The following is a 23,866-nucleotide window of genomic DNA, read 5'->3' on the forward strand; positions in this document are numbered from 1 at the left end:
ATAGTCACTCTCAATCAAGCAATGTCCATGCAACCAGCTCACTCATGCTTTAGCCTCCTGTGAAGTAGCAAAGCACAATGGGGGAGATTTATCAAAACCTATGCAGAGGAAAAGTTGCCCATAGCAACCTATCGGATCGCTTCTTTCATTTTTAACAAGGCCTCTTCAAAATGAAAGACGCAATCTGATTGGTTGCTATGGGCAACTCGGCAAGTTTTCCTCTGGACAAGTTTTGATAAATCTCCCCCAATGCGTTTGCCATTTACCACGCGAAGGCAAGCAGGATAGGTCATGGAATGTTGAATATCCAGCTCCTTTCAGTGTTTCTTTTGGAGGGCAGAAGAGAAATCTGGGCAAGAGAAGCCAGGCAAGCTACGGGCGTGGTGGGGCCCCAGGAGGAACAGGGCACATTGGCACTCCGTGCACATGTTCAACTGCAAACGCCTTGGAAAATACACCATCGGGAAACAAGTCGGTGAGCCATTGCTCAATAAAACCACCAGGATCTGTGCCCCCAACCTTCTTAGGGAAACAAATGATGCGCAGGTTGTTCTTTCATAGCTGAGTCTCAAGGTTGCCGATTTCTATTTACATGTCTCAGCTGCCTATTAAATGCCGATGGGGCCCCCAGGCAAGATCCTCGAGCATCTGTGCAGAGCTGCTCTCACATGTGACCACTCACAGTGCTGTCCAGGGCATGCCCCAATATTCCCCAAACTTCAGCTCTTAGCAGCAGTTCAGTGCTAACAGTAATATCTTCATTCCTGCGCTTCTGCAGTTTTTTTTATTTATTTCTGCTTACATAGCAACTCTCAAGCTAGTGCATCAGTAACCCCTACTCCACCCCCCACATGCCATTTATAATAGTGTAATGTGTAAATCTTCCCTCAGCACAGTGTAGCCTGTTTAGCCCAGTGTGCTTTCACCAGTAGTATGTCCTGCCATAGCAAAGAGTATGTACTGTGCTGTGATTGGCCATAGAAGTAAGGGAAAGAAAGTAACAGTGTGAGTACTGCTAGCAAACAGCTGAGCTCTGATTCTGCCCAGCCTGAAATGAAGCAAAAGACCAATAGCTCTGCACCACAGAGAGGACTCAAGGGTTAGTTGCTCTGATGTATTAGTTGAACAAAATTGTGCAAGTTTTTAACTTTTTTATTTGTTAAAGGAAAAGTGCGTTTAAGGCTCGATTTGCAACCAAAAAAACTGCAGTAAAATAGGTAAAAAAAACAGGCAGAATTTAATTTTTTTTAAAAAATCTAACAATATGTTCCGTTAAAGGGGTACTCTGCTGCTCAGTGTTTGGAACAAACTGTCCCGAACGCTGAAGCTGGCGACGGGAGCTTGTGATGTCACACCCCGCCCCCTCAATGCAAGTCTATGGAAGGGGGCGTTCCAAACACTGGGCAGCAGTGTACAAAGTGTCTGTCAGTGCACATATTCTATAAAAAAAACTGCAGTAATCCCAACATAGATATTACTGCCGCATTTTAAAACAATATGTGCGCTAATCGTCCCTTTTCAATAGACTTTTATAAAGCACATTATTAGATTTAAAAAAAAATGCAGTTTTTATACCTATTTTACTGCTGTTTTTGTTTCCATTTTACACTGTGTGAGCCCAGCCTAATAATTTCAACCCCATGGTTACTTTTATGTGTAGCTTTGCCCAGGCATATGCAGCTGTATACTGTACACTTATGTATGCCTGCCTTTGACTTTTCATACACATTCGATTATATTGCATTTTGACATTTATCACGGACTAGAGACTGGTGATTTGTAAGAAGCCTGGATGACTATTATTACAACATGATCTCTGCAGGAGGTTTGACAGAGGGGCAAACATTTTATATAGTGTCCAGTAAATGTCTGTGATGTTTTCTGCCACCTTTGAACATTATGCGCAGCGTTCATTTTACCGTGAAGCAATCCTAATGCCTCCTGCTGACTCCTATCTGTATACACTAATTCACTGTACATTATAAATTGCTGAAGTAGCATTGCAAAGCATTTCTGTGGAATCAAAGCCAGGTGTTAGAAGATTAGTTTCAATGTAGTTGTGTGGAAGTCCTTAACCCTTTGCCGCTGCAGCAATTTTCATTTTTTCACTTTTGAATCTTGTCTCTTCCAGCCAAAACTGTTTTACTTTTCCATTCACAGAGCCACATTATTTTTTTGTGTATCAAGTTGTACAACTGCACCATTTTGTGCAAATGTTTTTTTTTGTTTTTTTTCTCGCCATGTATTCTGTGGGTCAGTAGGATGGTGGTGATAAAAAATGTTAGATTATGTTTTGCTACTTTTTAAAAATAAATCTTAATCCTACATAAAAAAAAAGTTATGTTTCTCTGTACTTAATCCTGATCATATACATTTGTATGTGTTTAGCACCTATATTTCTCACAAATACCTTCTATCTCTTGCTCACTTGGTTTCTCATTCTGTGCTTTGGAGGGGGCGTGTCCTCACTCTACGTGAATAATCTTCATACCTGGGTGCTGGGTCTCTTCATCCACTGCAGGCATCTCTGTAACCACTTCCTCTCTCTTATCATGCTGCAGTCTCTGTTTTTGTGCTGCATAGGACAGGAGTGAGCACAGAGGAGTGCTAGTCCTACCCTCACTTACTAGACTTTCTGAACTGTCCATGCCTGTGCTTCAGCTTGGACAAAGATGATGTTGTGTTCTAAATTGTGTGGGGTGTTTTTTTTTTTGTTTTTTTTTTATAAGCCATTATTTCTATAAAATGGAAATAAAATGTTCTTATTAAGTATATTAAAAAGGTTAATGTTTAATGCACAACATATAAAAAAATTTTTAATCTGACTGTGCCCATCACTATATATGGAGATGTGTGAGGGCACAGCAAGCTATATTTATATTGATAACATTTTAGGGCAAATACAACTTTATGATCACTTTTTAATTCTTGTTTTTTTGATGGGTGAGGTGACAACAATAACAGCAATTCTGAAAATGGGCATTCTTGTTCTTTCTTTGCATTCATTCACCATAAAAATTATATATTCAATTTTAATGGTTTGGACATTTATGCATGTGGTGATACCAGTCATTTATTTTAAGTAAATTTTTTTTTCGTAGTTTAACTTTTTTAAATAAAATTTTTAGTCCCCCCAAGATAACTTAAATAGGTTATCATTTGTGCAGCACATTACAATACTAATGTGTGTGTGTGTACGCCATGAGTCCCGGTCCTGCGATATAACGCAGGGTCACACGGCGACCCCGCATCATATCGCGGCGGGCCCGGCGTCGTAGTGAAGCCGGGACCCGCCGCTAATAGCGCGCGGCACTGATCGCGGTGCCACGCGCTATTAACCCTTTAGCCGTGCCCTCAAAGCTGAACCGAAAGTGAAAGTGCCTGGCTAGCTCAGGGAGCTGTTCGGGATCGCTGCGGCATCCCAAACAGCTGTAGCACAGGAGGAGGTCTTCTTACCTTCTCCTGCGCTGTCCGATCGCCGAATGAATGCTTCAAGCCTGAGATCCAGGCTTGAGCAATCAATCGCCGAAAGCACTGATTGATCCATTCCTATGGAGATGCCTCAATCAGTGTAAAAGATCAGTTAATGCAATGTTATAGCCCCCTATAGGAGCTATAATATTGCATTAGAAAAGTGTAAAAAAAAATCATTAACCCTTTGAATTATTTTCATTTCCAAGAATAAAAAAAAACAGTGTAAATAAAAATAAACATATGTGGTATCGCCGCGTGCAGAAATGTCCGAATTATAAAAATATACCGCTTTTTAAACCGCAAGTTCAATGGCGTACGCGCAAAAAAATTCCAAAGTCCAAAATAGAGCATTTTTGATCACTTTTTATACCACAAAAAAGTGAATAAAAAGTGATCAAAAAGTCTGATCAGAACAATAATGGTACCGCTAAAAACTTCAGATCACGGCACAAAAAATGAGCCCTCATAGCGCCCTGAACACAGAAAAATAAAAAAGTTATAGGGTCAGAAGATGACCATTTTAAACATATAAATTTTCCCTCATGTATTCATGATTTTTTTTCTGAAGTGATACAAAATCAAACCTATACAAGTAGGGTATCATTTTAACCCTATGGACCTACAGAATAAAGATAAGGTGTCATTTTTGCCGAAAAATTTACTGCGTAAAAACAGAAGCCCCCAAAACTTACAAAATAGTGTTTTTTTTCATCAATTTTGTCGCACATTGATTTTTTTTTTCCCCGTTTTACCATAGATTTTTGGGTAAAATGACTAATGTCATTACAAAGTAGAATCAGTGATGCAAAAAATAAGCCATCATATAGAATTTTAGGTGAAAATTTTAAAGAGTTATGATTTTTTAAAGTTAAGGAGGAAAAATTGAAAATGAAAAAAAACGGAAAAAGCCTGGGTCCTTAAGGGGTCAAAGTATATTAGAAACTTGTCTAAATCAAGGGTTTATATGAGTCAATTGTTTAGGAAATGTAACTATATGTATTCTCCTTATATGTGTAACGTCAGGTAGATTTGAAACTCCAATTTAGATGAATGAGACAGTCACAGAAATGTCTGCAACACATCGTCATGTTTAAATACACAAAAGAACAAACATGGTAATTCCTGTAAGTAAAGAAGTAGGGCATGTAAAGCTCCGTAACTTTCATCAGAAAATGTAATGTAATCTTTTTTGCAAAATCACACTTCTAGCCAAATCCCTATAATCTGCTGACCACCTACAGACTGTTATAGTTCCTGCTGCTCCCTCTCGTCTCAGGAGGTATACTTCCGAGACAAGAGCAGGGTATACCGTATTTTGCGCTGTATAAGACGCACTTTTTCTTCCCCAAAACTGGGGGGGAAAAGTCGGTGCGTCTTATACGGCGAATACACCCCTATCGCGGCGGTCCCTGCGGCCATCAACGGCCGGGACCTGCGGCTAATACAGGACATCACCGATCGCGGTGATGCCCTGTATTAACCCTTCAGACGCAGCGATTTCACTGCGGCGGTCCCGAACAGCCCGACTGAATAGCCGGGTTAGTGCTTACAGGACATCGGGGGGGACCTTACCTGCCTCCTCGGTGTCTTCTCCGTTCAGGGATCCCCTGTATGCCGGCGCTCTCCTTCCTAGTCATTGCAAGGATACCCGGCCGGCAGCAGAGACGTTCCAGAGCGACGGGGGACACGGCGACAGCGATGGAGCGACATCCAGGGCAGCGGTGACGGGTCCAGAGCGGCGGGGACACGTGAGTATTACCTCCTCCTGCAGTGGTCTTCAATCTGCGGACCCCCAGATGTTGCAAAACTACAACTCCCAGCATGCCCGGACAGCCGTTGGCTGTCCGCGCATGCTGGGAGTTGTAGTTTTGCAACATCTGGAGGTCTGCAGGTTGAAGACCACTATTGGGTTCAAAATCTTTTTTTTTTTTTTTAGATTTTGCCCCTAAAAATTGGGTGCGTCTTATACGCCGGTGCGTCCTATAGGACGAAAAATACGGTAAGTGAATTGTCTGGGAGAAGGGAAGGTTATACCTTTTTTCTGCACCTCAGACAACCCCTGGAACTCCATATATAAAGTTTGTTTTGTAAACCTGCGTGAGCCATGCACTTGTAAGCTAGGCATGATCAGGACCAACAAGCAAAAAACAAACAAAGGATGGACTAGAAACACAACTATATTAGAAGGTTGCATAAAAAAAACACAACTGAACACTCTTCTAGATGTACGATAGAAGAGCTTTTGTTGCTTGTATCTGCACATGGGACAGTCATTGAGGGCTATAGTAGAGCACCTGCACAGATTAAAGCAGTGCTAGAGACACAGAATGAAGCCCTCACGCATATACAGTCATGGCTGTAAATGTTATGTTTGCACCCCTGAAATTTTTCAAGAAAATTAAGTATTTCTCACAGAAAAGGATTGCAGTAACACATGTTTTGCTATACACGTGTTTATTCGCTTTGTGTTTATTGGAACTAAACCAAAAAAAGGGAGGAAAATAAGCCAATTGGAAAAGATGTCACACCAAACTCCAAAAATGGCTGGACAATATCATTAACACCCTTTCAAAATTGTGGAAAATAAGATTGTTTCAAGCATGTGATGCTCCTTTAAACTCACCTAGGGCAAGTAACAGGTGTGGGCAATATAAAAATCACACCTGAAAGCAGATAAAAAGGAGAGAAGTTCACTTAGTATTTTCATTATGTGTCTGTGTGTGCCACACTAAGCATGGACAACAGAAAGAGGACTTGAAAACCAAAATTGTGGAAAAATATCAACAATCTCAAGGTTACAAGTTCATCTCCAGAGATCTAGATTTGCCTTTGTCCACAGTGCACAACATTATCAAGAAGTTTGCAACCCATGGCACTGTATCTAATCTCCCTGGGTGTGGACGGAAGAGAAAAATTGATGAAAGGTGTCAACGCAGATAGTCCGGATGGTGGATAACCAGCCCCAAACAAGTTACAAAGATATTCAAGCTGTCCTGCAGGCTCAGGGGGCATCAGTGTCAGCGCGAACTATCCGTCGACATTTAAATGAAATTAAATGCTTACACAGAGACATAAAAAAGCAAGACTAAATTTTGCCAAAATTAACTTGAGTAAGCAAAAATCCTTCTGGGAAAATGTCTTGTGAACAGATGAGACCAAGATAGAGCTTTTTGGTAAAGCACATCATTCTACTGCTTACCAAAAACGGAATGAGGCCTACAAAGAAAAGAACACAGTACCCACAGTGAAATATGTGGAGATTCAATGATGTTTTGGGGTGGTTTTGCTGCCTCTGGCACTGGGTGCCTTGAATGTGTGCAAGGCATCATGAAATCTTAGGATTACCAACGGATTTTCGGTCACACTGTACAGCCCAGTGTCAGAAAGCTGGGTTTGTGTCCGAGATCTTGGGTCTTCCAGCAGGACAATGACCCCAAACATATGTTAAAAAGCACCCAGAAATGGATGGCAACAAAGCGCTGGAGAGTTCTGAAGTGTAAATCCCATTGAACACCTGTGGAGAGATCTTAAAATTGCTGTTGGGAAAAGGCGCCCTTCCAATAAGAGAGCCCTGGAGACCTGCAACAGAAGAGTGGTCCAACCCACAATACTTCCCTAAATAACTTAAAAACTGACAAAATTGATAATGAATAAAAAGAGAGATTTAATTATTTTACTTTATTGCATCCCTGAACTATCCCATGTTTTAAACACCTTTCCACCACTGATACAACCTACAATACATACAGTATGAGCATCAGAAGAACTACACCATAAAGCAATAAAAGAAGATGTTGGAATTTGATGAATGACATGAGTGTTGCTTTCCTGGGGAAGAGAGGGCACCACGATGCACTATGGAGAGTAGACAAGCCTGCGAATGCAGTCTGATGATCTAGGCAATGTTCTGTTGATCAAGCATTGCTGCTGAGCAAGAACATCAGTTCATGACCGCTGTTTTCCATAATGGTAGTGCCCTCTTTCAGCAAAATAATATGCCCAGCTACACGGCAAAAACTGTTCAGGAATAGTTTAACCCCTTAACGACCACGGACGTAAATTTACGTCCTGGTTTGGCGGTACTTCGCGCACCAGGACGTACTTTTACGTCCTGTGTGTGACCGCGAGTATCTGAGCAGGTTCCGGCTGCTCTCAGCAGCCGGGGACCCGTTGGTAATGGCCGACATCTGCAATTGCGCGGATGTCCGCTATTAACCCCTCAGATGCCGTGATCTGTACAGATCACAGCATCTGCGGCAATGCGCATGATAAAATAGATGATCGGGTCGCTCGCAGCGCTGCCGCGGCAATCCAATCATCTGTAACAGAGGTCCCCTCACCTGCCTTCGTCCGTCTCCTGCTCTGGTCTGAGATCGAGCAGACCAGAGCAGGAGATAGCCGATAATACTGATCAGTGCTATGTCCTATGCATAGCACTGAACAGTATTAGCAATCAAATGATTGCTATAGATAGTCTCCTATGGGGACATAAAAAGTGTAAAAGAAAAAAAAAAGGTTTTCCCCTCCCCCCAATAAAAATGAAAATTGTCAGTTTTTCACATTTTACCCCGCAAAACGTATATTTTTTATTTATAAACATATTTGGTATTGCCGCGTGCGTAAATGTCCGAACTATCAAAATATAATGTTAATGATTCCGAACGGTGAACGGCGTAAACGTAACAAATTTTAAAGTCCAAAAATGCTGCTTTTTTGTCACATTTTATTTAAAAAAAAAATTATATTCAAGTTTTATATCTGAAAATGTGGTATCGATAAAAGTACAGATGACAGCGCAAAAAAGAGCCCTCATACCGCCCTATATACGGAAATATGAAAAAGTTATAGGTGGTCAAAATAGGGCGATTTTACATTACTAATTTTGTACAAAAAGTTTCAAAAATGTTTTAAGCGTTACAAAAATATAAAAGTATCTAGCCATGGATATAATTTTATTCGTATTGACCCACAGCATAAAAAACACTTCATTTTTACCGTTAATTGTACAGTGTTAAAACGAAACCCTCCAAAATGTGGAAAATTGTGGTTTTCATTTAAATTTCTTTCCTAAAAGAAATGTTTTGGGGTTCGCCGTACATTTTATGGTAAAATCAGAGGTTTCATTACAAAGTACAATTGCTCACACAAAAAGCAAGCCCTTATATGGGTCTGTACATGGAAATATAAAGGAGTTATGGATTTTAGAAGGCGAGGAGGAAAAAATGAAAATGCTAAATTAAAATTGGCCTGGTCCTTAAGGTGAAAATGGGCTTGGGCCTTAAGGGGTTGAAGGAAGGTGTTGGATCAATAGTCTGATCAAGCATCTGTGGTTTGTTATGGAACTTGAAGGATCTGCCACCAATGTCTTGGTGACAGGTACTACAGGGCACGCAAGGGGGAGACTTGTTAAAACCTGTGCAGAGGGAAAGTTGACCAGTTGCTTATAGCAACCAATCGGATTGCTTCTTTTATTTTTCAGAGGCCTTTTCAAAAATGAAAGAAGCAATCTGATTGGTTGCTATAGGAAACTGGTCAACTTTTCCTCAGCACAGATTTTGATAAATCTCCCTCCATGTCTGGAAAGCTTAGTGGTGTTTTAGTTGAACAAGGGGGACCTACACAAAACAAGTCCCGTTATTAACCGGCATTTCTAACCTATTCATTGCCGGCTATGCACAATGGAGGAAGGACCCAGCATATCTAGCATCCCTGCCTCCATGCCAGGTCCCGCCTCTATTGCCCAAAGACAGCTAAAACTGGTCTATCTCCGGAACTGGCCAGTGTATCTGGGTAAGTTTTTTTTGATACCTCATGGTAATCACGGCAGTTTCCCTTTATTCGAGTCCGATAACCTCTGTCCCTACATACTTCCCCCAAGACTTTCAGAGCTTCCGTTTGTAATATGTGTTTGGAGAGAAGTTTTGGTTTTTACTTTAGGTCACTAATGCTGAGCATAAGCTGTTTTAGGCCTCTGTTAACACAATTGTCATGGCTTCCAATGATTCCAAGCTTTTATAGTTGGATTCCATCAATTAAAATAGGTTCTTGCTGAGCTTTATTGTATCTATACGGTGACTACTGCTTACCCATCTTTATGTGGATTGTATTGAGCAGTTTGTTTAAATAAGAAAGACAAGTGTCCGTGTATCTTACCCAACCCCAGTAATGAGTAACTCTTCTTTATATTTACCTGCCCCATTGCTCGCGGTGATAGTTTGTTTAACCTCTTCTGAGTCAAGGTGAAATAATGTTCATCCCATCAGAACTTGTTTATTATTCTAAGGAGATGGTCCCTTTACTCAACCCTTGAAATTTGGATTTACTACACACTGTAGCATATTGTGTAAAGATATTATGTGCAATAAACAATATTGTTTCTTTTATATTCTGACTTGCATTCCACATCAGATAAAATATGCGATAATGAATGCTTTTGTTGTACAAGATGAAATGACGAAAGACGTTTCATTACAGCAACGATTTTTGTTTAGTTTGTCTCCTTCTAGTAAATGTTTTGTTCTCAGTCAAAAGATCAGATTTAAACATTTCAGGTTTCTAAAGTTTCAACAAACGTCAATATAAATGTGTGATACTTCTCTATTAGCTCAGTCTGCAGTTTCCCCATTAGAAGGTCATACAGTTTCACAAAAAACTGAGAAACGTGACATTGTCCAGGCGACCTTTCAATTTTTCATTCCTTCAAGTAAAACTATTAAACAATCTAAATTTAGATTTTTGGCTTACATTTTCTTCCTCCTCAACTTCTAAGACATCTAACACATTTCATACGAGGGCTTATTTTTTGCAGGTCAACTTGTATTTTTTTTACTGCCCCTCTGTATTTTAAAATATAATGTATTAGGAAGCCAGAAAAATTATTTGTAAGACCAATTGGGAAAAAAAAAACAATTGTGCAATTTTGTGGGTAATAAAAATTCGGTAATGTAATGTAATACTTTTCCTCTATACTACAAACAATGCATCCGAAAGCTGTTTAGATTCTTTGATCGCAACATCTAAACCGCTAAATGACCAGCAATGGAATAATGTCATTACCAGAAAGCAGCCCACATCAGCCAGGTATGGCACGAGCCCGTACCATACACTCGAGCCCGACCTATGCCATAACTGGATGGCATGGATATAATAGGTGTTAAAGGGGCTTTGCTCAAGGGTTGGGGGGTGATATAAACATACTCGCCTCCTCTAGTCGTCCACAGCTACCATACTGACTCTCCCAGCCCTCTTCTGGTCACTGCTTTTTCCTTGTTCCAGTGTTATCCCGATCCTACAGGAACTGGCCCACTCAGAATCACACTGATGGAGGTAGGACAGATTTATGCAATTTCTGAGTTTCTTTCTATTTTTCCGTACACCGCATGCTTGGCTTTCTGAGTAAAGCCGAACAGCAACAAGTGAGTACATCACTCAGAAGAGCGCGTCTGCCCCTTTTCAGCAACCTGACCCGCACCAAACAAAACTTATGATGTGAGAAGGGAAACTAATTCCTTGTTTACTCACTCTTAGCCGGGTGAACCTGATTAAAGGAGGTACATCTCACTCCAATCCATGGGTTCGGTTCTGGAAATCCAGGCTGTATAGGTTCACCATTGCTAATATCCCCTGCGCAATGGAGGCGAGAGCTTCCTTGCCTTTGTCACCTTCTGCTCTCCTATGCCTGTCCACCTCATAAATATTCATAGACCCTTCGCTCATGCAAGTGCAAGGTGGGCGGCCGTATGAGAGCAGAAGGGGATCACAGCTCATGGCTAGTAAAATTATGCTAGTAAGTGTCATCGGTTACAATTTCAGATTTGTTAAAACTACTATTCCTGTGGCTGGACAACCCAATTTTTCATTTATGTGCTGTAGCTGGTTTATGGAATAATATAATTTTTATCTTTTGTATCTAATTACATTTCCTGATAAATTTCCATGTTTGTGTGAATGTAATGTATAGTATCCTTGTCATAAATCCTCACCTTTTACGTTAAGTTGATTCTCTTGATATATCTCTTCATCAGTAGTTGGTCCATCTGTTCATGGAAATTTTTTTTTTTTTTTTACGGTGATACACCTCCAATCTGATTTCACTATCCAGTTGACTCACATCTTCTCTGTCCTGCAGGCATCAGATGGAAACATCATCGTGAGTTCCTCATCTGACCATTCCCTCACTGTCTGGAAGGAGCTTGAGCAGAAACCTTTACATCAATTCAAGTCCAATTCTGACCCCATTCACGCTCTTGATCTGTACGGCAGTGAGATAATAACCGGGACTGTGGCAAATAAAATTGGTATCTACTCTCTTCTTGACTCCTCAACACAGCCAAACAGCACAACCAAACTCAGCTCGGAAAATTTCAAGGGTACCTTAACCAACCTGGCTGTCTTATTTAACAAGAGGCTACTTCTCCTGGGCTCTGACAATGGAGTAGTCCGTCTCCTGGCATAAGAGACCGTAGCAATTTGGGGAAACTTCAGTAACTACGATGTATACATGATTATTTTTTTAATTTTTATTTCATTTATTTTTATAAAAGCCATAGACCTATTACCTTCTGGTGTTAATAGTATTCATAGCAAGACCAGCAAGCTTTCTAGTGTAAATCTAGTTGGCATTTCTACCCGTAAAGTATTAAACAGAAGGAGCTGCTACCATTGAGGAGATTGCATATTTACACTGGGGCCCTTACAATTAATTTTGATAACTCAAAGTAAATTCTAATAGTAGAATCACATCAATATTCAGGATTGTGTACTTAGCATCATAGAAATGCCTACACAAATATAGACATGATGCTAATAGTTTTCTACTTCACAGGAAAACCAGTGTTGTGTGCAGAAGCTGAAATAAGGACTCTCTCTAATATCTGTTTAGTTTGCACTTTAGCTGGTTCCTCCTTAGCTATGACATATGCATGTTGGATTGTATTTGCATATTTGCATTGTATGGATTGTGTCAGCAGAATCATCCATTTTGATTAAAATACCCGGCTGACATTTTTAAAACTGAATAGTAGAAAATCTGACCTTGTTATCATATCAGCCCATAAAGGGGTACTCTACTGTGCGCCCCTGTGTGCGCTGCGGGGGTCGACAACACCATTACGCCCCCTCCCATAGACTTGCGTTGAGGGGCGTGGCCCGACTGCACGAAGGGGGCATGGTTGACCCCCACAGCAAGTTCACAGCTAAATGTTCAGAATGCAGCCGGAACACTGGCCAGTGGAGTACCCCTTTAAGTGGTTATCTGATGTTAAATGTCACCCCTATTCAGTGGATAGGGCATAACTAGCTGATCAAGCGAGGTTTAACCACTTGATCCCCCCCCACCAATCGGGAGTTGTCATCTAGATGAATGGAGTGGCAGCATGCATGCTTGGCCCCACTCCATTTATTCTCTATAGGCCATACGAACATTGCCGAGCGCTGAATTTGTCCATGTTCACAAGTCCTATAATCGGAGAATGAAGAGGTGGCCGAGCATTTAGGCAGCCACTCCATCCACAATTGTGAGCATTAGGATTTGTCCCAGTGGTCAGATCTCCTCTGATCACCTACTTATCCCATATTCTGTGAATACGGGATTACTGTTAATCTTGGGATAAACCCTTTAATTTCTTCACTTACTGTGAAAAATCTAGCTGCATTGTGATTGGCTACTTTGAGTAAATAAGGCCTAGTATATCTGGTTTGGAGGCATTGTACATAAAACTTCCCTTATATTGTCTAATTCTTTCAAAAGGGATATTCCTATTTCAGAAAGTAATGGCTTATAATTACAATATGCAACCACTCTATGATCGGCAAGGTTCTGACTCCAGGGATCACCACGGATTGTAAGAATGGAGGGGGATGCAATATTTGCATAGTATTGTGTCCCCATCACTGCTTGTCATTGTACTATTAAAGGATATAGGGGAAAGGGCACACGGCTTACATTTCCACAATTGGTGGAGGTCCCAGAAATTGGACCTCCACTGATCATAAGTGATCCTAGTGATTTGCCAAAACCTTATTAGAGGAAAAAGCGCTTATAAGTAAAATTTACTCAATTGGTAGTAGGACAGCTTGGTAAATTCCTGGTTTACTGCAGCCATATGCTGATAACATAAGCATTACCATAGCGGCTGTTCAGTATGTAAAAATAACCAGAGCCAGATACCACATAGGGTACTTATGTGGGTTTTATTTATAAAATATTTAAGCCAAATGGTGGTTTAAAAATTTTGGAGATTTTAGAAATTCCATTTCATGCTTAAAGTAGTGTACTGTATGTTTTCTATCTACATTATTGTGTATCAGTGGTGTCTTGCATTAAAAAGCAAAAAATACAAATTAACATCTTCATCTTATTGTAGCATATTTTAGCTGCTCAAAATTAAAGAGGTACTCCGGTGGAAAACTTTTTTTTTTTTTTTCTTAAATCAACTGGTGCCAGAAAGTTAAAAATTTTCCACTGGAGTACCCCTTTAAACACTATTTCTTTACTTAGCACTTACACTTGGGCACTATTCACACTGCTGCACAGTCTTTTTCATCAGGTTCCTATTGTTCCTGATGCAACCCATCAGAAATGGTTACCAAATGGATCCATCGTCAATATTACAATTCATGGTACCAACAGAACCATTAGGCAAATGTGGAAAATCCTAAGGCCAAGTGCACGCTCTGGTCTCAATTAAATTCAATGGGAAAATGTCTAGTGTCTACATGTATCAATTTTACTGCTGTTTTTTTTAAGTGCCAGGTCCTTATATTTTTGTCTTTGTATATGTCAAAATATAGTTGTATTTCGACATGTATAAACAGCACAAAAAATGCCCTTTAATGGGCTATAGCTTTTTGCTACAGCCCAATAAATGGCTGAAATTAGGGACAAGTCATCCAAAAAAAAAAAAAAAAGTGTTGGAAAGAAGGGTCCTTAGGAAGCCCAAATGCAAAAAAAAAATCTAAAGATACATCTGATGTTTTGGGGGTTTTTTTTCTACTTTTTTTTTTCTTAGAAAAAAACTAAACAAAAACCTTTTTGGAACTATAAAAGACTGCTCAGAAACGTTGTGTACATGTAACCTAACACCTCAAACTTGTAAAGGTCATTTGGTACATTACCAAAGTGCAAACGGTCGATTATCCAAGAAATGACATATTAGGGAATTACTATCCCTATATGTAAAATGCCACCAAATTTGATGTACTGAATAACCAGGGCTCCCAGCACTATTACAATCATGATGTAAAAATATTTCATCTTTTTTTTTTTTTTTTTTTTTTAAATATATATAATATGATCATGGTGTTAACCTGTATGATTTATAATTGTGTATAAACATATATATTGTTTGGAATTGCAAACCTGGGCATCTCAGGAAGTAGATATACACATACGGTATATACTACTCTCAGGCTGCATATACCCTATGCTAACCCCTGGCAGTATGATTTTATGCTTTTGGTTGTATGCACTTCTGTTACATCACACATTGTGTTAGGCAAAATGTTGTCAAAGGAAGTTTGGGTTGTGAAGCAAGATGTGATGTTCCTTTTCTCAATACTCTTTTATGTCAAAAGATCTGTCCTTGTTTGTATATACTGTAAGATTCCTTTTTCTGGAAGCAGGAAACCTGTGGTCATGTAGCAGTTTTTTTTTTAACTTGTAGTAGCAAAGACACTTGTTGGAGCAAAGGCTCAGAAACGGACTAATATTATCTCCTAATGCATAGTGCTTGAAAGAATGATTATAGATAACCCAGGATTATCCAGAGACTGACAGAACACCTCATTTTATTGTAATGCGAATGGCAATGAACTTACTGTTGGCACATATAATGAACTAAAGACTGTTCTTCACTCCAGAATGAAAGAAGCAAGAATCAAAACTGATATATTAGATTTATATTAAAGTTCATGATTCTAGCAATAACCCTGCTTGTAAAAATTTTCATTTCTACATTGGTATTCTTCTCAGTACATATATAGTGGATGTCAAGCCCCCTGCCTTTCTGTCAACAACATATTTATAGCACTTATTTACACACTAATCAGCCATAACATTAAAAATACAGGTAAAGTGAAGAACATTGCTGAGCATGATATCAGACCTGAGAAGACTGGGATAAGTTGGACAGCAAGTGAATAGTCAGTTGTTATAGTTGACATGTTGGATATGTCCGAAGGATAGGGGATAAGATTTCTGATCGCCGGAGGGGGGGGTTTGGGTATTGCCGCTGGGACCCCCTGCTATTTCCGTGCAGCACAGAAACCTCTGTTTTTGAGACGCCACGCCCCCTCCATTCATGTCTATGGGAGGGGGCATGACGGCTGTCACAGTTCCTCCCATAGACATGAATGGAGGGGGCGTGGCATGACATCATGTCTCCAGGCCTAGAAACGCAGCCCCGCACAGAATGCAGGTGCTGCACGGAAATATCCTATCCCCTACCCTTTGGATAGGGGATAAGATGTATTTGGTCGGAATACCCACGTTAATATGCAGGAGTTGTACCTATCAGAAGTGATTTAAAGAATGACAACCAGTGAATCAGTGATAGGGTTTTAGCCACCCAAAGTCACTGATGCATTCAGGAAGAGAAGGCTAGCCCATCTAGTTCAGTCCCACGGAAGAGCTAGCGTAGTACACATTGCTGAAAAAGCTATTACATTTTATGATAGAAAGGTATGAGTACAGACCGTGGACCAAAACTAGTTGTATAGTCTAAGTGCCCTATAAAATGGGACTAATGGGCAGACATCACCGTGAAAGGCCAGCGATCAGTCAACAAACAAAAAAAACACTCATTTGTTGGCTGATAGCTGCACATCATATAACAAGGAAGCAGCAAAAGGTAATACGAACGATGCAGCCCTCCCCGCACAGTTACCAAGCCGTGTAATGGGCTCTGGTGATCATAGAGATCGGCGCTTGTTTACAATGTGGCTCAGAACATCTAATGCAGCCCTTCGACTGAGTAGAGTGCCCATGCTGACTTGCTCCAGATCATCATCATTGTAAGTACCTAAAATGTTGTTGGCCTGGTACATATGTGTCGCTTACCGTGGCAAAATATAGAATGAAGGCAGTACTAGTTTCTAAATAAGTCTTTGGCATTGATGTGGATGTCATACATTAAAGGAGTACTCTAGTGCAGAGTATTCCTGCTCCGTCCTGCCCGGGCTGCAAAATAAATGAATATAAACCATCACTCGCCTCCCTGGGTTCCCACGGAGCGCCACTACAGCTGATCGGTCCTCCGGTCCATCTCCTTCATACTTCCGGGTGTAACGAAGCGTCACATGTGACTCTTCGTTACACCCGGAAGTATGAAGGAGATGGACCGGAGGACCGATCAGCTGTAGTGGCGCTCCGCGGGAACCCAGGGAGGCGAGTGATGGTTTATATTCATTTATTTTGCAGCCTGGGCAGGACGGAGCAGGAATACTCTGCACTAGAGTACTCCTTTAAACGAAAACAAAATGTGCCGTGTGAACTCTTTGATACACAATATTTACTTAAACATTGTTGTAGACATGGTACTGGAATTCCCTAATGTCAGTGACCTCTTTCAGCAGGATAATACCCCATCCACACTACAAAATAGTTCAGGAATGGTTTGAGGAACATGACAAAGAATAAAAGGTGATCAAAATTCTCCAGAACTTAAGTCCAATTAATGCAGATCACACCTTGAAACTTACAGAACAGAAAGGGGTTGTTCCTCCATTAAAGGGTACCTGTTGCTTCAAAAAACTTTTGACATGTCTTAGAGACATGTCTTATGATCCAGTTCTGAGTGTTCAAACCCCGATCAATTGTTTGAACAAGCAGGGAGAAAAGCACAGCTGACCGAGACAATCCCATAGACTTAAAATGCAAGTTTGTCTCTCTTAGCGCACTCTTCTACTGGCTCGTGCTACCTATCGGTTGGGGTCTGAATGCTCTGACGCAGACCAGTGAAAACTTTTAAAATGTCTCTGCAACATGTCAAGACGTTTTTAAAGTGACGGTGCCCATTTAAGACTTAATCCCTAGCCTGTGACTAGAGAATGTCTTAATGGTGGGCCAACACCTTTAAAAAAATCTGCTGCTAATGTAATGGTGCCAAATACTAAAGAACACCTTCAGAGGTCTTGTGGAGTTCATGCTAGAGTGGGTCAGAGCTGCATTGGCAGCATAAGAAAGACTTGCACAATATTAGGTAATTGGTTTTAATGGTCAAAAGTTTTGATGTGTCTGGATGTTCAGACCCCACTGATCTTTGGGAACGAATTGCGAGAAGCACACGGATCTACTCCTCACTCCCTGGCTTGCTGCAATTTTAATGATCTCTATAAACATAATGAACCTGTCTTGGGCAACTGGCTAGAGATTGCAGTGAGCCAGGTAATGAAGCACTCAGCCCCAAGTGTCTCCTCGCTCGTTCTAATGATCGGTGAGAATCTATACACTAAGACTGTGACGAATCAACATTTTGGCATGTGGATGTATGATTGCTGGGACTCCCACCAATTAATAGAATGGGGGTCTGTGTCTCACTCCACTGCATCAAGGAGGAGTTTAGAGCAGAGGTTACATATGCCCCTGCCACTTTATTAAAGGGATTATCCAGGATTAGAAAAAGATTATCCATCCATAAACAGCACCATCCCTGTCCTTATTTTGTGTGTGGTATTGCAGCTTTGTTCCATTAACGTAAATGGAGCCAAGTTGTAATTCCACACACAGCCTAAGGACAGCTGTAGGGCTGTTTTCAGAATAAAAAGGAACAAAGGGGGCGCTATCTAAGTGCCGTAATTATGATGATTTAAAAAAATATGATTTGAAAAATGAAAACTGCGTTCATAGGTTATATACTGGGCATAAGTGTGTTATTCGCACTCACTTTGTCGTGATGCGCTAGCTCAGGCACAACACTGGTGTTCGCTTTGTGAGTGCATTCACTCTTTGGGTTCCTCTGGGCTGCCGAGCATCTGTCCCGATGTCCTGTGATATCGGTCTGGTCAATGGTAGTGTTGGTGCTGGAGAATTTCCGCAAAGTGCTTGTCCAGCCCGGGTGAAAATGATGTTGCTGCTTTTCTGGTGCGCCTCAAGGAATGCAGGTCATCCTGATGAAGCAAGGGACCCCTTACAAAACGTGTCGTCTAATTAAAGCCTTTTAAAAGTACCACCAACTCCTGCCTCATCTTTCCATAACTCAGCATTGGGTCGGAGGTTCAAGCACCTGCATTCCATGAGGCGCCCCAGAGAAGCCGCAGCATCATTTTCACCCGGGCTGGACAAGCACTTTGCGGAAATTCTTCGGCACCAACACTACCATTGTTTTCAGAATAAAGTAGCCATGTTTTTCTATTTCTAGATCCTCCTTTAACTTTAAAGAGTTAATGGTCAGCTCTGCAGAAATTAAATGAAGTAGCGGGGTGTGTGTGCATGACCACTGTTCCATCATAGCTCCTCACTGCAGTGAGAAGGAATGGGGGGCTCCCTTCTAGTAATCAGTAGCCCCCCAGTGATCATACATTTATCTTCTATCCTATAGATAGGTGATACATTTTTTGAGTGATTACTCCTTTAAAGTCACATAATAAACACGAGGACCAGCCTGGGCTCTTCATTACTAATAGAATATGTATGACACAGCTGCAAAGGCTTTTTGGAAATCTTGTATCACGGTAATAACCATGTTTTATCTGAATATTTATATAATAGGGAATATAAATGAAACATCATGATTTATGGATATCTTGTTTCCACTCCAAGATCTGAGCATCATATGGAGCGATGAACTTTGAATACACAAATTCTATATTGGTTTTCTCTGCATACAAAAATATATTTAAAAGAGAAAAGCTAAATGGATTTATTCAAAATGAGATTCCTACGTATTTTATACATGTCAAAGTGGTGCAATAGTTGAAAAAAATATATATACAAACATGTTGTGTTACTTTCAATTTATGGACATATAATTTAAAGAAACAGTACACAGTTTTTTTGAAAGCAAATAACTTTAGTTCACCCCTCTGTATTCATATAAATTGTGCTTTCCTGTTTTGTTATCCAGTCCCTTTTTGGCAAGTAACATGTCATCCTTACTTCAACTGAGCAGTGAATATCATGTTTGTATGTACATATGTCTGGAAGTATGTGAGATGACAAATAGCCATCGGATTCTTTATGAACCTCCTATAAATAATCATATTGAAAAAAGATGGGTTTGTCTGATCAAAGAAAAAAATATAACTGTTGCTTTCTTCCTGTGATAGTGCCACACCTGTCCATAGGCTGTGTCGGGAATAGCAGCTTCATTAAGGTTAATGTGGCTTTAGTTGTCATACCATATACTACCTGTGGACAGAGGTGGCACTGGTTTTAGAAGTAAGCAGCCATGTTTTCTTTAATCCTAGGCAACCCTGATAAATGAGTGCTACGGTATAAGGGTTTTTTTGTGTTTGTTTTTTTTAGCAGAATTTCCATTGTGTCAGGTATAAAAAAAAAAGATCTACTGTCCTGCTGGTGCCTTCATTATCCCACTGTGGTCCTCAGTATGCTCTTCCTTGTTCCCTGAGGTCGATACATCATTTTGCGACTCAGCGAATCCCTAGTTGCAGCGATGTCCTGCCTCAACCAGGAAGAAGATCAGTGCCGGGACTCGATACATCCGATTGCCACCCAGCCATTCACTGGCCAAGGCAGGACATCACTGCAGCCAGCGATGCACTGAGCCACAGAATGATTGATTTGATGAATATTGAGCCCTTCCAGTACTTATCAGCTGCTGTATGCTCCACAGGAAGTTATTTTCTTTTTTAATTTCTTTATTGTCTGACCACAGTGCTCTCTGCTGACACCTCTGTCCATTTTGGGAACTGTCCAGAGCAGAAACAAATCCCCATAGCAACCCTATCCTGCTCTGGACAGTTCCTGACCTGGACAGAGGGGTCACCAGTGAGCACGGTGGTTAGACAGAAAGGAAATTCGAAAAGAACTTGCTATGGAGCATACAGCAGCTGATAAGTACTGGAAGGATTAAGATTTTAAAAACTAATTTACAAATCTGTTTAACTTTCTGGCACTACTTGATTACAAATAATAGTTTGCCAGTGGAGTACCCTTTTCAAGGGGTTTTCTGATATATCTGCCATGTATAAATACAGTCTTGTAAGACTCCATTCACCAGCACTGTAAAAAATCTGCTCCAAAATCAACAAATACATCCCACTTATATGTATACACTTGTTGATTTTTCTGCATAATAATTTTATGGAAAAAAAAAATTGGCACAAAAGAAATCTATCACAATTTCCAAGCGTGAATCTATCCTCAATAAGTCGTGCAGCAAAATATTCATCCAGAACACAAAAACAAGTCTATATTTAGATGGCTGGGAAGCATAATTTGTTTTGGGCTGGTTGAGTCAAAGTCCTGAGTTGAACCCAATACTGAGGTTGTGGAAAGGACTGTCTATGCGAAAATACCAACTGAACGAAACTAATGTAGAACTATGATTTCTCAGCTGTAACATTATAATAAGCATTTGTATAGACTGATTATCCATAACATTAACCTACCTAATATTCTGTACGTGATTTATGTCTGTAACCTGTATGGTACTAATATAGTCCACAGCACTGTATAGAGGTTGTCACTATGGATGTCCCGATACCATTTTTTTAAGACAAAGTACGAGTACCGATACTTTAATTCTAGTACTCGCCGATACCAAGTACGAGTACTTTTATTTTAAAGGGAATCTGACACCAGTGTGACGCGGTTTCTGGCGCTGTTTACAGTGCTGATATGTGGGTCCTTGTTGTGTACAATGGAGGCGGCTGCTGTAGTATGAGCGAAGATTTCTCTCTTCTCCATTGGACAGAACAGAGAATTTGCATTGGCAGTGAGACAGATGACCACATGGTGAGCAGCGGTAGAAACCGGGTCACCTGCACTATCTACATATAAATTCTAGTTAGTGCAGGTGACTCTGCTGTAAGATTGCCTTTAACAGTAGGTAGTATCCCCTTGCAGACATTAGTAGCAGCCCCCCTGGCAGTCATTAGTAACAGCCCCCTTGTAGACAGCAGCCCCCACCCCTTGTAGACTGCAGGCCCCCCTTGTAGACAGCAGCCCCCCCTATAGACTGCAGGCCCCCCTTGTAGACAGCAGCAGCAGGGCCCCCCTTTAGACAGCAAGCCCCCCTGTAGACATTAGCAGCAGCACACAGCTCATCTGTGGCTGTCCCCCGTCGGGTGCTACCGCTCCACTGCCCCGTTCTTCAGTCCTCCCGGTCCGCATCATGGCATCCTATGACATATACGTCACTCCGCTTCCTCCGTAGCGTTACGCTGGGCGCAGGTGAGGAGGCGGAGTGACGTGTGTGTCACATGCTCCTCCATGGAACACTATGAAGCGGACGGGAGGACCTGGTATCGGACATGGTATCGGGGACATTAAACGAGTCCCCGATACCATATAAATGGCTAGTATCGGTATCGGGACATCCCTAGTTGTCACTATTCAGATTAGTCCCTGTCCTCAATGGGGTTTAACCACTTAAGGACTGAGACCCTTTTTTGCAATTTTGACTTCTCACTTTATGAGTTAATAACTCTGGGATGCTTTTACTGTTTATTTGGATTCCAAAATAGTTTTTTCGGGACATATTCTACTTTAACATAGTGGTAAATTTTCGTCGTTACTTGCATCCTTTCTCGGTGAAAAATCCCAAAATTTAATTAAAATGTAGCCCCAAAATTTGTAGCCCAATTTCTCTCGAGTATGTAAATACCTCATATGTTTATATAAAGTGCTTTGCGGGCTTATAACATGGCTCAAGAGGGAAAGAGCAACTGTGAGATTTTTTTAAACAAATTTTGCTGTCATGGTTTTTGGGGGCCATGTTGCATTTAGGAAACCCCCATGGTACCAGAACAGCAAAATAAACTCTTCATGGCATACTATTTTGGAAACTACACCCCTCAAGGATCGTAATAAGGGGTATAGTGAGCCATAACACCTTACAGGTGTTTGACGACTTTGCGTTGAAATTGGACATGAAAATGGAAAATTTGATTTTTAACACTAAAATGATGGTGTTACCCATAATTTTTCTTTTTCCCAATGGGTAATAGGAGAAAATGTAACCCATAATTTAAAGCCCAATTTCTCCTGATTAAGAAAATGCCCCATATGTGGCACTACTGGCGCACTACAGGTCTCAGAATAGAAGGAGCCCCATTGGTCTTTTGGAGAGAGAATTTAGCTAAAATTGAAGTAGGGGGCCATGTGCATTTACAAACCTCCCATGATGCCAGAACAGCAGAAACCCCCCACATGTGACACCATTTTCGAAACTAAACCCCTCCAGGAACGTAACAAGGGTTACAGTGAGTACTTGCACCTCACAGGTTTTTTGAACAGTGGGCCGAAAAAGTGAAAAATTAGATTTTTAACACAAAAATTATGGAGTTACTCCAAATTTTTCATTTTCACACGGTGTAATAGAAGAAAATGGACTCCAAAATTTGAAGCCCAATTTCTCCCGATTAAGAAAACCCCATATGTGGATGTTAAAGGGGTATTCCAGGCAAAAACTTTTTTATATATATCAACTGGCTCCAGAAAGTTAAACAGATTTGTAAATTACTTCTATTAAAAAATCTTAATCCTTTCAGTACTTATGAGCTTCTGAAGTTAAGGTTTTTCTTTTCTGAGGTTGTGCTCTCTAATGACACCTGTCTCGGGAAACGCCCAGTTTAGAATAGGTTTGCTATTGGGATTTGCTTCTAAACTGGGCATTTCCCGAGAAAGGTGTCATCAGAGAGGACTTAGACAGAAAAGAACAACCTTCATTTCAGAAGCTCATAAGTACTGAAAGGATTAAGATTTTTTAATAGAAGTAATTTACAAATCTGTTTAACTTTCTGGAACCAGTTTATATATATAATAAAGTTTTTGCCTGGAATACCCCTTTAAGTGCTCTGCTGGCGCACTACAGGTCTCAGAACAGAAGGAGCGCCATTGGACTTTTGGAGAGAGAATTTTGCTGAAATTGAAGTTGGGGGCCATGTGCATTTTCAAACGTCCCATGATGCCAGAACAGCAGAAACCCCCCACCTGTGACACCATTTTGGTAACTACACCCCTCACAGAACTTAATAAGGGGTGCAGTGACCATTTACACCCCATTGGCATTTGACAGATATTTGGAACAGTGGAAAAATTACATTTTTCATTTTCACGGACCACTGTTCAAAACATCTGTCAGACACCTGTGCGGTGTAAATGCTCTAAAGGGCCAGATGTTGCTAAACGACAACTCTTAGCATGCCTGGTCAGTGTGGGCATGCTTGGAGTTGTAATTTTGCAACATCTGGAGTGCTACAGTTTGGACAC

The 23,866-nt window shown here is 40.7% G+C and overlaps 1 protein-coding gene across 2 annotated transcripts in view; it reads left to right on the forward strand.

The window, feature by feature from the left end:
* The window catches only part of WDR81 (WD repeat domain 81), a 76,642-nt gene extending 61,242 nt beyond the window's left edge, over positions 1-15,400 (forward strand). For both annotated transcript variants that reach the window (XM_056558696.1, XM_056558695.1), the window contains one exon: positions 11,603-15,400. In XM_056558696.1, coding sequence (XP_056414671.1) covers positions 11,603-11,929 — 327 coding nt within the window. In that variant the 3' untranslated portion in view covers positions 11,930-15,400. The remainder of the gene's footprint in view (positions 1-11,602) is intronic.
* Positions 15,401-23,866: the final 8,466 nt, after the last annotated feature.

Source organism: Hyla sarda, chromosome 2 (assembly GCF_029499605.1).
Source record: "Hyla sarda isolate aHylSar1 chromosome 2, aHylSar1.hap1, whole genome shotgun sequence".
In the NCBI taxonomy this organism is placed as follows: Eukaryota; Metazoa; Chordata; class Amphibia; order Anura; family Hylidae; genus Hyla; species Hyla sarda.